This window comes from Lipomyces japonicus, assembly GCF_038497905.1.
Source record: "Lipomyces japonicus strain CBS 7319 unplaced genomic scaffold V1514scaffold_43, whole genome shotgun sequence".
NCBI classification, from domain to species: Eukaryota; Fungi; Ascomycota; class Lipomycetes; order Lipomycetales; family Lipomycetaceae; genus Lipomyces; species Lipomyces japonicus.
The window spans coordinates 1-13,371 of record NW_027117855.1 but is presented as its reverse complement, the minus strand read 5'-3'; the positions used below and the strand labels follow the sequence as shown (position 1 = coordinate 13,371).

Sequence of the window (13,371 nt, the reverse complement as noted above, 5' to 3'; positions counted from 1 at the left end):
AGTTCCATGCGTTGCACTTCGAAGAATTCCAATACGTCCGGTTGATAATTAGTTTCTTCAGGAAACTTAGGTAGGCTTGACATAAATCCCAAGTTCAGTTCGTAAGGAGTCTTCTTAGTCGACGCATAACCTGTACTATTGTATGCAATCTCGGCATTAGTGAGCTGATAGTCCCAATCATTTACAAATGATCGTAGCAACTGTTCCAAAGTATGATTAGCTCTCTCTGTTTGTCCATCAGTTTGTGGGTGATTAACAGTCAAAAACTTCAATTTTGTACCGGCCATAACTTGTAATGTTTTCCAGAAATCGCAAGTAAACAATGTGTCGCGATCCGACACAATACTGTCAGGATAACCATATGGGCGCACAATCTCTTGATGATATACCCTCTCTAGCATTCATACTCTTACAAGTTGGCACAAACCTGGCTGTCTTCGTGAGACTGTCCACAATGACCAAAATCTCATCGAAGCCTTTGGGTCTTTGGTTTTCCAGATACAAAGTCCATGGAAATTTCACTCCAGCGTCTCTTCGATATTGGTAAAGATAGAGCGGTACATGCCTTTGCGCGTGTATCTGCCTTATTGTGCTGACACTCTACACATTTCTTGATATACAATTTAATGTGTTTCGCCATGCGTGGCCAATAAAAAGCTCCATGAATTGACAGATAAGTCTTAGCAGCTCCGCCATGCCCAGCCTGCGGCGAGTCATGATGATCATGCAACAAGGTGTTGCGGAACTTTCCCTAAGGAACGCAAATCCACTCTTAGATAAGAAACTTATCACGTAGATGGTAATGTGTTAAGGTAGGCGTCGCAACTTCCGTAGGTTCTTCAGTTGTCAAAGATTTGTAGATTGCACCAAAGTCAGCATCTTTCTCATACTCAGACTTTGGAATTTCTATCTGATCCACGTTCAACGGTGCTAAGTCGACCCGGCTTAGCCGACAACATTTTCGGTACCAGGAAGATACTGCACAGTACAGTCAAACTCTGCTAGCACATCTGACCATTTCGCTAGATGACCTGAAATATGTTTTTGTGTATGTAAGAAAAATATACTTTCGTGATCAGTAACAAAACGGAAGGGCTGTCCCAATAAATAATGACGCCATTTCCTAAGTGCATGCACAATCGCGAACAGGATACCTGAGTTCTGCATGATGAAACTTCTTAGACTCAAATGCAACTGGGTGGGTGGAAGTGCCTATTCTCATCTGCCTATTCTCATCAACTTGTTCCAACACTGCACCTAAGGCGACGTCGGACAATTTCGTGGTGACTCTGAACTGCCCATGTAAACGGAATAATGCGCGGTACCGGCGGATTCACCATCTTTTGTTCCAATGTCTCAAAACTGCGCTGTCTCTCCGAAGTCCACTCAAACTTGACACCTTTCTGGGTGAGCTCACTCATTGGGGCAGCAATACCATTAAACTGCTGAATGAACCTGCCATAATATCCTACCAGACCTTTGAAGGATGTAACTTCAAGCGCAGACTTCGGAGTTGGCCAATCCTAAATGGCTTGTAACATTTCTGGATCAGGTTCAAGACTCTTGCTGAAATTCTGTGTCCAAGATAATCGATGGTGTCCTTGTAAAACTCGCATTTAATTTTCTTCGCGTACAACTTACGTTCCCGTAAGATACCCATCACTTCATCCAAATGTCTCTGATGTTCGGGAAACGAGCCTCGACAGTAAGCAATGAGGCACTTACTATCGCGACGCTTAAAGCTCAGACATGAAGATTCAAGTTCCGGTGGAACGTTATGAGAAATTGCTGCTTAGTCAAGGCAAGCTCGAGGCGTTGGTCGATAGTGCTTCTATTATCAGCGAAGCTACGGTTCGTAGACTAGGGTTGGACATCAATCAGGCAAAAAACCCCACTACCATATATACACCCCTACATGATAGTACCGGGTTTTGTGCAAAGGAAGCTGTGCGAGTAGAAATCTAAAAGGATAGCTGGCGAGATACAGTTGAAGCATTTGTGGTACCTCGTTTACCACACGACTTAATTTTAAGACTGCCGTTCTGTCGCCGACGTGCATTGTATGTGATGCGGGCAGCAAGTAACGTTGCAGGACAGCGAAGAAGGAGTCCGAGGTCTGAAAGTCAAGACGTACTTCATGATATCGGTGCTACCACAATTTCCTGTCAACGCGCAGTGAGAATGATACGTCGGAATAAGGATCTAGATGAAGCTTGGCTGTGTTTTATCCAGATAAATGGGAGCAAAGCGACGAGCGAACCCGACGAGCAGGTGGGCCGATTTCTGTCTCAGAATCGCGATGTGATCCAAATCTACCACATCGAGACGTGGAACACGCTATTGAAGTGAATCCCGGAAATGTACCACCTTATCGGGCACCATACAAGTAGGTTTCATAGAGCAGGAAGAGCTAGAACGACAACTAGGTATTTTGTTGAAGGCACGTATGATCAGGCCGTCGTCATCGCCTTATGGAGCACCAGTGTTATTTGTGAAAAAGAAAGATGGACGTTTGCGTGTTGACTATCGAGCACTTAACAACCTTACGATAAAAAATAGATATCCACTTCCTCTTATCGAAGACGTGTTTGACCAAATGCAAAGCGCAACTATATTTTCTAAACTGGACTTGCATTCTGGTTACCACCAAGTACGCGTTAAATCCGAGGATATATGTAAAACGGCTTTTAGGACAAAGCTCGGTCATGCAACGCTCCGGCGACGTTTCACGATTAATGAATGAGACTTTTCAAGGAAATCTCCACCGTTTTGTCTGTGTTTACTTAGATTAGCAAGAGTGATCAAGAACACCAGAGACATTTGGATCGAGGGCAACTTCTTGCAAAGTGTCCTTCTGTACCGCAATTATAACAACTGGTGTTAGCTTGACCCGCTTTTGTAGATGTAGGCGCTTCCTTCGTGTATGACTGGCGAGGGTAGTTGGTGCGACGACCACCATTATATCTGCGCTGATTTCTCAAACGCGGTGCAGGTTGAGGTGTTTGCTCTTCGTCCTGGAATCGTTTTCTGCCCATTTTCAACAAAGTGTCGGCGTTAATAGCTAATCTTTTTGCTTCCGCTAAGGTGGCAGGATTGTATCGGTATACTTCAGTAGTCACGGAAATCAACAATCCAGTACAATACTGACAAATGATCTGTTGTTCCCCTGCAAAGCCTTCCGGCAACTGGCGACGGAGATTGTCGAACATGTCGTTGTATTCCACCACCGACATTCCTGGCCTTTGACTCAAACGTCTCGACTCAAGAGTAAGTTGGTATGGGAAGTCACTAGGTAAGAACCGTTCCTTGAAGCTTTCCTTGAAGGCTTCCCAGCGTTGGTCCGCCGGCAATTTTTCGACAGCCCACGAGGGTTCGTGTCGTCCTTCCAATCCGCGGCCTTGTGTGTCAACCCCATAATAACCGTAGGTACATTATCCCCATGGCACGTGTGCGCAAAGCTGAAGAAGTCTTTAATCGCATCAAAAAAGCGAGTTACCTTCCGAGCGTCACGGTCCCCATTGAAGGTAGGGAGGTGGGAAAGTACCACGTCCTGAGAGTGCGAGTTATGATTCATAGTTGTTCCACTGAATCAGTTCCAAACCAATAGTATCGCTACCAGATTTAAGGCAACAAACGGACTGAAGGCTTATATAAGTTGATAATAAACAATTTGTTAGTTATATTAAAATTGGTTGACCGTCCTCCTCCTCCCAATTCCTACAAGGGGGAATATACAGTTATTTATATGTACAAAACAACCCATGATCCCAAGATCATCGGTGAATCACCAAACGTTGATCTCCTTATCAAACGTTAATCTCTCCTCGAACTCTACTTATCGTAGATCTTATCAACACCACGTTAATCAGAAGCATAGTAAGGACCGAACATCCGATCAACGCCACGTTGATCCGCATGTTCCAGTCGATCCCACACCTAACTATAGTGTTCTTGACCCTATGAACATCCGAAATTGTGTCACCATGTTCCATTTTTGTCTCACGTTCTTAACCTCAATCAATGAGCAGCGACATGATCTGCCTGATCGTAACAAAGAGGTAATGCCTCCCGAGGTAGTGCCTACTCGCGCTCCTCTCCAGCAAGACCGCCTTGTTCACTGTCTACCACCGCGACCACTGCGTGGTACTATACCCTTAGTATGTACTAGTCCCTTAGTCAGTAAGCAATTGAGTAAAGATTCTTAGACACAGCGAAATTATCACGTGCGCACGGCAATAATATTTTGGGTTTCAGCGCTCCACAATTGACTTGTTAGTACATACAATTAGTAAAGGCCGGACGCAACAAGGACGAGCAATATTGCTGGTTGGTGGTCAGTCCGGTTCAAATTGAAGCTGCCGGAGGGGGAAAGTGGAAAAAGGAAAGAATATAGGGAAATTATGACAGAAGCTAAGGTTGAATCAGAATCGATTGCATGCTTGCTTTGTTCTCGAACGTTTACGCGAGCCGAACACCTTGAACGGCATCGACGTTCAAGTCATGATCTGTACGGGCACGGCATTTGATTTATATTCTTTAGTCAGTTTTTATTATTACGGCTAACACTTTTGAGGTTTTTTATAGAAATATAATGAAATCCTTCCAATGTCACATTTGTTCCAAATCATTTACCCGCAAGGACGTTCTTACTCGGCACGTTCGCGCGGTTCATGAGGCACCGTCATTACCCAGACGGTCGAAAAAGAAATCATGTGTTCGCTGCGCAAAGTAAGTTTCTACAACTATGTTTTTTTTTTTTTTTTTTTTTTTTTTTTCACCCTTAAGGTTAAAGACTAATTAGTATAAATAGTTTTAAAATTAAATGTTCTGGTGGTGAAATTTGTCAGGCATGTATGAAGCGAAACTTGAAGTGCGCGTATGACTTGAGAAAAATTTCTTCAGCCGTAACAGGAGGTCGTGGTTGGCAGAACAAGCATGAAGACTTGAATTATTCAGAATATAACCAGAACAGTGATCGAAAAGAATTAAGTGCGACAGTGTTAGACAGCAAGTCACCTGATTCGTGCAATGTTGAGCCGCGACCTTGTCTTCACCAGTCGCCAGAACTTGTCCATCCAATTTTTGTACCATCTCCGTCGTTGTTGTCGTCATTACCACTGCCATCACCATCACCGTCACTACGATCACTGCCACTATCCGGAGGCGTTCAGATTGAACAACTTAATCACGAATTACCATCTGAAGACAGTTCGACCCGGAATACTGAGGTATTCCCATTGCCAAACATTCCGGCACCAATCGATCCTTTAGTCACTTCTTGGGTACCTTCACCACTTAACAATCTCGTATCTGAAAATAATTTTGAACGATGGTTGTTTGATCCCGAAGCTTTTGATCTTAATTGGCTTCGAGCCGATCTTGGCGTGACTGCTCTTGTCGGCAATGATTTGAAGGTGCCGGCATCGTCTGCGACAACCGAGCGACCCAATTCTTTGCCTACTCCTCCAACTTCGATATCTCAACATAACCCTCTCAACAGGGCATTACGCTATGACACAATACAGCAACCACAAAGTATGTTATCATCATCACCATCTTTTTCACAAAATCCAGACTCACCCGGTCCGGACGTGCCATCTCCGAGATCGAAGACAATGCCGGCAGGCCAAAATTCGCGACCGCCACTTGCGAACCTGGCTTGGCATTTTGCTCGAACTGATTCTCCAAAAACATCGAACCCGGCGTTGAAGTTACCTCCGCCCATGCCGTTTTCCTCACTTGTTACCCGACGGGCGCAGGAAGACAGAAATCATGCCGAAATTTTTCCCTGGAGTCCAAGAATTGAGGAAGAACAATTGGTAAAACTTCCGCCGATGAGAAGAGTTCTTGAACAAGCTAACTATTCGACTTTATCATCAACAAGTTCGGCAAATCCAACTGAAGGAATTGATGATCTGAGCAGGAAAAGCATTATTGATTTTTTATCATTGCCTCATGATCGGCCACCGTTCCCGGAAGTGGACATGGGCAAATTTCCTGATTGCAAAACCTTAGATTCATTTTTGCATCTTTATTTTCAAAATTTCCATCCCGTATTGCCCATGATTCATCGTCCAACGTTTAGAGCGAGCACATGCCCGGCGATCTTACTGGCCACCATGGTTAGCATCGGCGCAAGCTATTCGGAGATTGAAGGTTCAAACTTGTTTGCTGATAGCATGAGTGAGTTATGCAAGCGATTGATAACATGGATGATTCAGTACGACGTGACGTACATGCGATCGGGATATTTTGTAACTGCATATTGCCTGCAGAATATTTACGCGTTAGGTTCCGGAAACACGAAGCTGTATGAGGAGGCAGATGCATCACGAAGTTACTTGGTTGCAAATGCCAGGTGGACGGGACTGTTTACTCAGCCGAGGTTGAACCAGTTTACAATCACCGGTGAGGAGACTGATGATGAGTTGGAAAAAATATGGCACGCATGGCGTGATGAAGAAACAGGCAAACGGTTGGCATGGTCCGTGTTTGAATATGATTGTGCGATTTCAATGTTGTCAAACAGAAGAGGCAATTTGGCCCTGCATGATGTGAATATTTACATTCCATGCGAAGAGAAACTTTGGGAAGCGGTTAGTGCACGGCAATGGAAATCTTACGCGTTCAAGCCTGGCGAGAACGTGCTTAAATGTGGATTGCCATTTTTTGCTGCACTTCGTACTGTTATTGACCAGACACTTTTATTACATACGGTTCCGAATTGGGGGAAGCGGTTGTTTACGCAAGCAATTGGCCGAATCCTTTGGGATATTCGAGAACTTGAAGATTCAGCGTTAAGCCAAGTGTTACCAGACAACCCGGTGGATTATTCATCCACAAAGAATGCACTTTTGCTGACATTAACCGCATTGCAAGATTCTGTCACAGATCCGTATAACATTTTAGACATGGTGCATATGAACATGACTTGCCTGATTGCGCATTATTCGCATTTATACTCGGCAAGGGAGACCATGGACCTTGCCATCGCGCTTGCCAAGACTCAACGGGAAGACAGGTTAGATGCCATGCATCGGATCCAAGTTATTTTTACGCTGGATCCGGTGAATGCGAGAAAATTGGCCTGGCATGCGGCCCAGATCGTGGGCATTGCTCGCCGGTACGCTATCAGGACACCGTGCGAGACTATGCGAGTTTTCCTGGCCGGCTTGTTTTTGTATGCGTTTGCAAAGTATTTCCCCGCTGATAACAGCAACAATAATGAGGACGATAATTATAACGGGGACGGGCAGGATCCTGTAACGACGGTCAATTTGGATACGTTGCCGTGGTTGTCCGGCGTGTCATGGGATGAACGTCAAGCCGAGCTTGATAGGTATTTTATGATAGGCGGTAATGCGAAAATGGACTCGGTTGATTTGCTTTGCTCTGCTGATGGCAAGGGAGCCGAACAGGTTTTAGCAGTCGTGCTGGCCACGTTAAAATTAATGAAATGTTGGGGTCTTGCTCAAAAATTTTCGAGCGTGTTGATTTATGTGCATCATCGTGATCTCATAGAGTAAGAATATTGAAATGGTTCATATGCTTTTTAATATTTTTTTTTTTTTTTTTTTGGGAGGAGGGTTAATTGCATAGATATAATTAATGTTACTTTACGAAGCTTTTTTTTATCAAGCATTTGCATTCAACAGAATAATACACAAAAAGCACGATACAGGGAACAGGGAACAGAACAAAAACAAAACCGAAACACAAATAAACAATGAATAATGAATAATGAAAGAGCCCAAGCCATTTATATAAACTCCGGTAATAATTTTAAAAATCAAAAAATAACCAATACTTGTTGCATTTCCCAATCCATACCATCTTGTCAATCAAATGTTCATGTGGATGGTGGCTAATTTAAACGGAAGGGAGTCTACCGGCCCATTCCAAAACTTCAAGTGACATGACCACCATGATCATTGTGATTGGCAAAGTTAAAACAACGTAACCCCAAAATAATATGGAAGACATTTCTTTTTCAAATACTTCATTTAATTGACATATTTGAGAAAGTTGAATCGCCGGAGGAGCAGTGGTGAGGAGAAAAAGCACAACAAGAAAAACCGGGTCATCAAGAATGGACACGTGAACATACCTGGCAACTAAAGCCAAGACCGGCAGCAAAATCATGCCGGGGATAAACATGCGAGCAATTAATGAAGAAGCTACTAGCCTGGTAAATTTTGGTGAAGGCGGTGCACCGGAAGTGTCTGGGTAGAGATTGCTGCCGAGCACGACCAAAACCAAGGGAACCGATACCTGAGATGTCTGAGTGATTGCGGCCGTAAACGTGTTTGCAATAAAGCCATGGCTATGAAAAAGAAGTTGTTGCAATGGTGTAATGACTGCGACAAGAAGCGCTAATAACATGGCATACAACGGCGGGTTCATGTACTTGTTAGTCTTTAGTAGCATGTTCAATATTGGACGGAACGTTGGGATTTGGGATAACCGATTTAATGGCCAAAAAGTAAATTTTTTTTTGAAAGAACGATTAAACGAAGGTAAAAAAGTGGAAGACGAAGATGCGGATTCACCGGGGATAATTTGATTGTAAAAAGCTTGATCCGTGGTCACAAGATTGGCGGAATAGTCATGAGGAAAAAGTGGTTTGGAACTGAGAGCAATAGATTCTGATGGCGAGACCGCAGTTATGTCCACGTTGCGAGAAATCATGTGGGCGGCCTCTTCCTCAGCATCGTGATCGTCTGAATACGAGTAATCATATAATGAATCAGCTGAAGTTGGTGATGGCGGATCAGATGATTTGGAGAGTAAGGTGTTGTAACCCCAAGACCATCTTAACATTTGACCGAGTTGTTGAAAGATTAGCAAATATAAAATGCCTCTGGATGCAACACTGTCCGAAGTATCATCCGGCAACCATTTGAGAGATGGCAAGGTCTGAGCAAGAGCTATCGTGAGCGAAACTGGGAGCGAATTTGAATTTGCAAACACGGCCATGGCGGTGACAAAGTTGACTTCGCGGCGGGTGAAGCGCTGAAGACGAGAAATAATTGTCCCAGACAGAAATGACACGCCGGTCGTAAGCACAAACAATGCCGGGATGATGGACAAGGCTGCGAGCTTATCAGACGTGATTGTGGATGCCAGCTGAACAAATACAAAGTTAGCGCTCCAAACGTTGCACACAATGACGTTATAGACATGTTTACCTTTACAAATATCAAGCAAGGCGTGAAGATCTGCACGTTCAGCTGCGAAATGCTCTTTTGCAATGATGGCGACAACAGCCGTTCTCGGGCGGCCCAGAAGCCAAGGATGCAGACAAAGACGACCTGGAGCACAGCCTGGAACGTGAGAAACGCCAGCCACAAATACGACGGATGGGAATCATGTGCAGCCAGCCCTGCAATAGTGCCAGAGGCGATTGTTGTCATTTATGCGTAGCAGCAGCAGCAACAAAAAAAGCTTGGAGTGAAACTTATAATTACTGTATGGATCAGTTAAACCAAGATATCTTTTGACCACCGCGCAGCGGCCTGAGTCACGTTTTTCAGGGTTCGAGGCTTTGGCGGTATCGCGCGGCGCGTGCGGCTGTGCCATGACGACGTCGCACAGGATCAGCTTAAGGTTTAATCAGATAAGATTAGCTAAAAAGGGATTGCCCTAACCCCAGGTATCTTACGCCCAGCTTTGGCTGCGGTTAGGGGACCGCGCACGGGCCTCACATGGCGCGTGCTTATACTGGATGCGCATGCCCGGAGCCGCGCCATGCGTTGCGCGCGATTACGGATTCGGCTGGAGTGCCCCAGAACAGTGAGGAACGCAACACAAATATGCTCTTTTTCCGCCCGCTGGATTTTACGACTTCGCTTTTTTTGCCCTTGTCCTGCCCTTTTTTTTTCCTTTTTTTGGTTCGTCACGAGCAAACAATTCAAACCCAGATAAAGTCGTTGTAATCCTTTTCATAATTGTCACAAGATATGCCTCCTCTTCAACTGCTACAGGCACAGCCTGCTTCCGGACAGCAACCTGTTTCAGCAGCTAGTGGTGGTGGTGGTGGTCCTGGCAACGGTACTGCCCCACCACCCCCTCAGCAGCAGCAACAACAACAACAGCAACAACAACAACACAACGGCCAACCTCCATCCGCCTATCAAAAGCTTCAGTCTGTGAATGAGGCCGCTTGGCTGTCAATCGGCAACATCGCTGACATGATGGGTGACTACGACCGCGCGGTTCATGCCTTCGAGGCAGTTCTCCGCCACAATCCATACTCTGTTCCAGCCATGTCCGCCATTGCAAACATTCTTCGATCAAAGGAACAGTTTGCTCGTGCGGTTGAGTACTATCAGTCCATTCTTTCCTTTTCGCAAGATTCCGGTGAGACTTGGGGTGCCCTTGGTCATTGCTACCTTATGATGGACGATCTGCAAAAGGCTTACTCCGCCTATCAACAGGCCTTATATTATCTGCGCGATCCCAAAGAGCCAAAGCTTTGGTACGGTATTGGCATTTTATATGACCGGTATGGATCTCTTGAGTACGCTGAAGAAGCTTTCACTCAGGTCATGGAAATGGACCCAAAGTTTGAAAAGGCCAACGAGATATATTTCAGATTGGGCATTATTTACAAGCAGCAAATGAAGCATGACTTGTCTCTTCAATGCTTCAAGTACATTCTACACAACCCTCCTCGTCCGCTTACCGAGATTGACATTTGGTTCCAAATCGGACACGTATACGAACAGCGTAAAGATGTATGTGTTGCTCTTGGTTTTTTTTTTTTTTCTATCATCATGTTTCATCATTCTAATCAAATTATACAGTACAAATCGGCAAAAGAGGCTTACGAGCGCGTGCTTCTTGAAGATCCTAATCATGCAAAAGTTCTTCAACAGCTCGGATGGCTTTATCACCAGCAAAACTCTTCGTTCGCAAACCAGGACCTTGCCATCACCTATCTTACCAAATCTCTTGAAGCTGATGGACAAGATGCGCAATCCTGGTATCTTCTTGGTCGTTGCTACATGGCCCAGCAGAAATATAACAAGGCGTACGAAGCCTATCAACAGGCAGTCTACCGAGAAGGTCGCAATCCAACGTTCTGGTGCTCCATCGGTGTTCTTTATTACCAGATTAATCAGTACAGAGATGCACTTGACGCGTACTCAAGGGCAATCAGGCTTAATCCGTACATCTCGGAAGTGTGGTATGACCTCGGCACGCTTTACGAATCGTGCAACAATCAACTTTCTGACGCTCTTGATGCCTATCAACGGGCTGCCGAACTTGATCCAACCAACACGCATATTCAAGCCAGGTTGGAGCAATTGCGTAATCCTCAAGCTCAGCAACAGAACGGCCAGCAGCAGCAACAACCCAGGCCGCATGACCCTCAGGTCTACCAGACCGCACCCTCTGGGCCGCCAACTCCTCGTTGGAATTCGAGCGTGCCACCATCGGCAAATGGACAGCAACCTCAACCCCCTGCTCCTTCAGGTCCCGCTCGCCCTACCATTGCGCCGCCAAATCCTTTGGCTCATCAAGGTCCGCTATCTCAGGCACCCTCTAGTTCTGTTCAGCAGGGTACCCCCCCTTCTTTACAACAGTATCCTGCACTGCAAGCTCCTCAGCTGCAGCATCAGCAGCAGCAACCACAACCACAACCACAACCACAGCCGCAACCACAGCCGCAACCACAGCCGCAACCGCAACCGCAACCGCAATCACAAGTAATACAACAACCACACCAGTCCCAACAAGTGCATCAACCTCAACACCAGCTACCACATCCGCCGCCTTCTCAAATACCGCCTGTTCAAGAGACACAAGCACCACCCCAACAGCAACAGCAGCAACAGCAGCAACCGCAACCATATCAACCGCAACCTCTGCAATCATATCAGCACCAGGCTCAGCAGCAAGGTGCAAAGCGCCATCGTGAATGGGATGAAGAACGTAAAGAACCTAAAAAGCAGGCCACGGAGGAGAAAAAGGAAGAACAGCAACAATTGCCTCCGGTGTCTCTGCCTGCATCGCGTGAAGACGAAAGTGATAAAAGGATTCCCGGGGTTGCTGCCATTTACGATCATCAGCAAGAAGACATACCTACACCAAATGCACACCCAGCTCAAGAAAAATTGATTCAAAGTGAGAAAAAGTTGGAGAAAAATAGTTGGTTGTCGAGTGTAACAGGACCGCCTGATGTTCCATCGCCAACCGGGACCGCGACTCCTACTCCACCACCGCATGTGGATCAAAAATCTGTTTCTGCGTCTCCGGCACCGCCGGCTGTTTCGACTTCAGTTTCGGATATATCACCGCCATCTGGTATCACAGCTACAATAGAAGAAACAAAAGTCAGTGCTGTGAAACCTCCATTTACGGAAGCACAGCCCAAGCCTGTACCGAAGCCGGAACCGGAGCCTACACCAACGCCTGCTCCAACACCAACAACCGCGGTCGCAGTTGAAAAGAAATTAAGTCACGTGTCCTCTGAATCGGTAAAACCAGTAGAAGAACTACCTCAACGAAAAGTTGACGAAGACGAAGACTACGACGAAGCTGATGATGACGAAGAGAAACCAGCCTCTGCCACAGTTACCTCGAATGATTCCACCGCAACTATATTACCTGGTGTTCCTGTTTCGGTTGTTGGAAAAGAACATTCAAGCGAACCTGCCGTGCCAGCAGTGGCGGCTGAAAACAATAATGATGGTGGTGCTGCAGTGGCTAAAATTGAAATATGATTACTTTTTATGTTGTATAATTTTGCGTGTAATTTAGCTTGTAAGAGAATTTTGCTTTACGTTTTTATTTTTTTTTTTTCACTTCTTGACAACTTTTTTTTTTCTTTTGTTCTTACAGGGAAACTATAAAGATTCATGAATTATAATTGTAAACTATTTTATAATGTAACAAGTCACGTCCTCCAAAGTCACCTGGTTTTCTTTAACAGCGGGTTCCGGTCGACTTTAATGGTTTCGACGAAATATAAAGCAGCGCCACCGACCGTCTTCCTCAGTTGTTCCCCCAAGCAAAATTAGCAACTCAGTTCAGCAAAATGTTTAGCCGTCCTTTTGCTTTTTTAAAAAGTTAGGCTAATTCTGCTTGTGGATTGCATTTTTTTCTCCCCGCCAGGCTGCTGAGTAAACAGGATTAAGCATAGTAATATTTTTTCCAATTCGACGTTAAGAAATGATATGCAGATTTCCTCCTGCGATAGAATATTATTCTAAAAAAAAAAAAGCTAGTAGTTAAGGTATCCCTGGAAGATGTGCATACGATCTAAATTGCTTTCTGTGATGCCATACAATAATGTTACACTACAGGAACATATTTTTTTTAAAAAATATTTTATTGAACAAACAAGCCACGCAACCCATAAAAATA

The 13,371-nt window shown here is 45.1% G+C and overlaps 4 protein-coding genes across 4 annotated transcripts; 2 read left to right on the top strand and 2 right to left on the bottom strand.

The window, feature by feature from the left end:
• Positions 1-772: 772 nt before the first annotated feature.
• Positions 773-3,233, bottom strand: V1514DRAFT_353923 (uncharacterized protein; the record flags this gene model as incomplete). The annotated part of the gene is made up of 5 exons (XM_066929568.1): positions 773-978; positions 1,138-1,294; positions 1,326-1,505; positions 1,562-1,698; positions 2,861-3,233. 5 exons carry the CDS (start codon positions 3,231-3,233, stop codon positions 773-775), a joined length of 1,053 nt encoding a protein of 350 aa, XP_066781670.1.
• Positions 3,234-3,981: 748 nt separating this feature from the next.
• On the top strand, positions 3,982-7,730 carry V1514DRAFT_335631 (fungal-specific transcription factor domain-containing protein; the record flags this gene model as incomplete). The annotated part of the gene is made up of 3 exons (XM_066928434.1): positions 3,982-4,507; positions 4,585-4,728; positions 4,811-7,730. Coding segments are annotated over exons 1-3 (2,962 nt in total), but the record flags the coding sequence as incomplete, so codon positions are not given.
• Positions 7,578-9,467, bottom strand: V1514DRAFT_297592 (auxin efflux carrier). Its single transcript, XM_066925461.1, has 2 exons — positions 9,189-9,467; positions 7,578-9,126 (listed from the first exon to the last, which is right to left on the bottom strand). The coding sequence occupies exons 1-2, from the start codon at positions 9,411-9,413 to the stop codon at positions 7,870-7,872; spliced, it is 1,482 nt and encodes a 493-aa protein (XP_066781668.1). The 5' UTR covers positions 9,414-9,467; the 3' UTR covers positions 7,578-7,869.
• A 492-nt stretch (positions 9,468-9,959) lies between these two features.
• Positions 9,960-12,728, top strand: V1514DRAFT_321706 (uncharacterized protein; the record flags this gene model as incomplete). The annotated part of the gene is made up of 2 exons (XM_066926060.1): positions 9,960-10,736; positions 10,806-12,728. 2 exons carry the CDS (start codon positions 9,960-9,962, stop codon positions 12,726-12,728), a joined length of 2,700 nt encoding a protein of 899 aa, XP_066781667.1.
• Between the last annotated feature and the right edge of the window lie 643 nt (positions 12,729-13,371).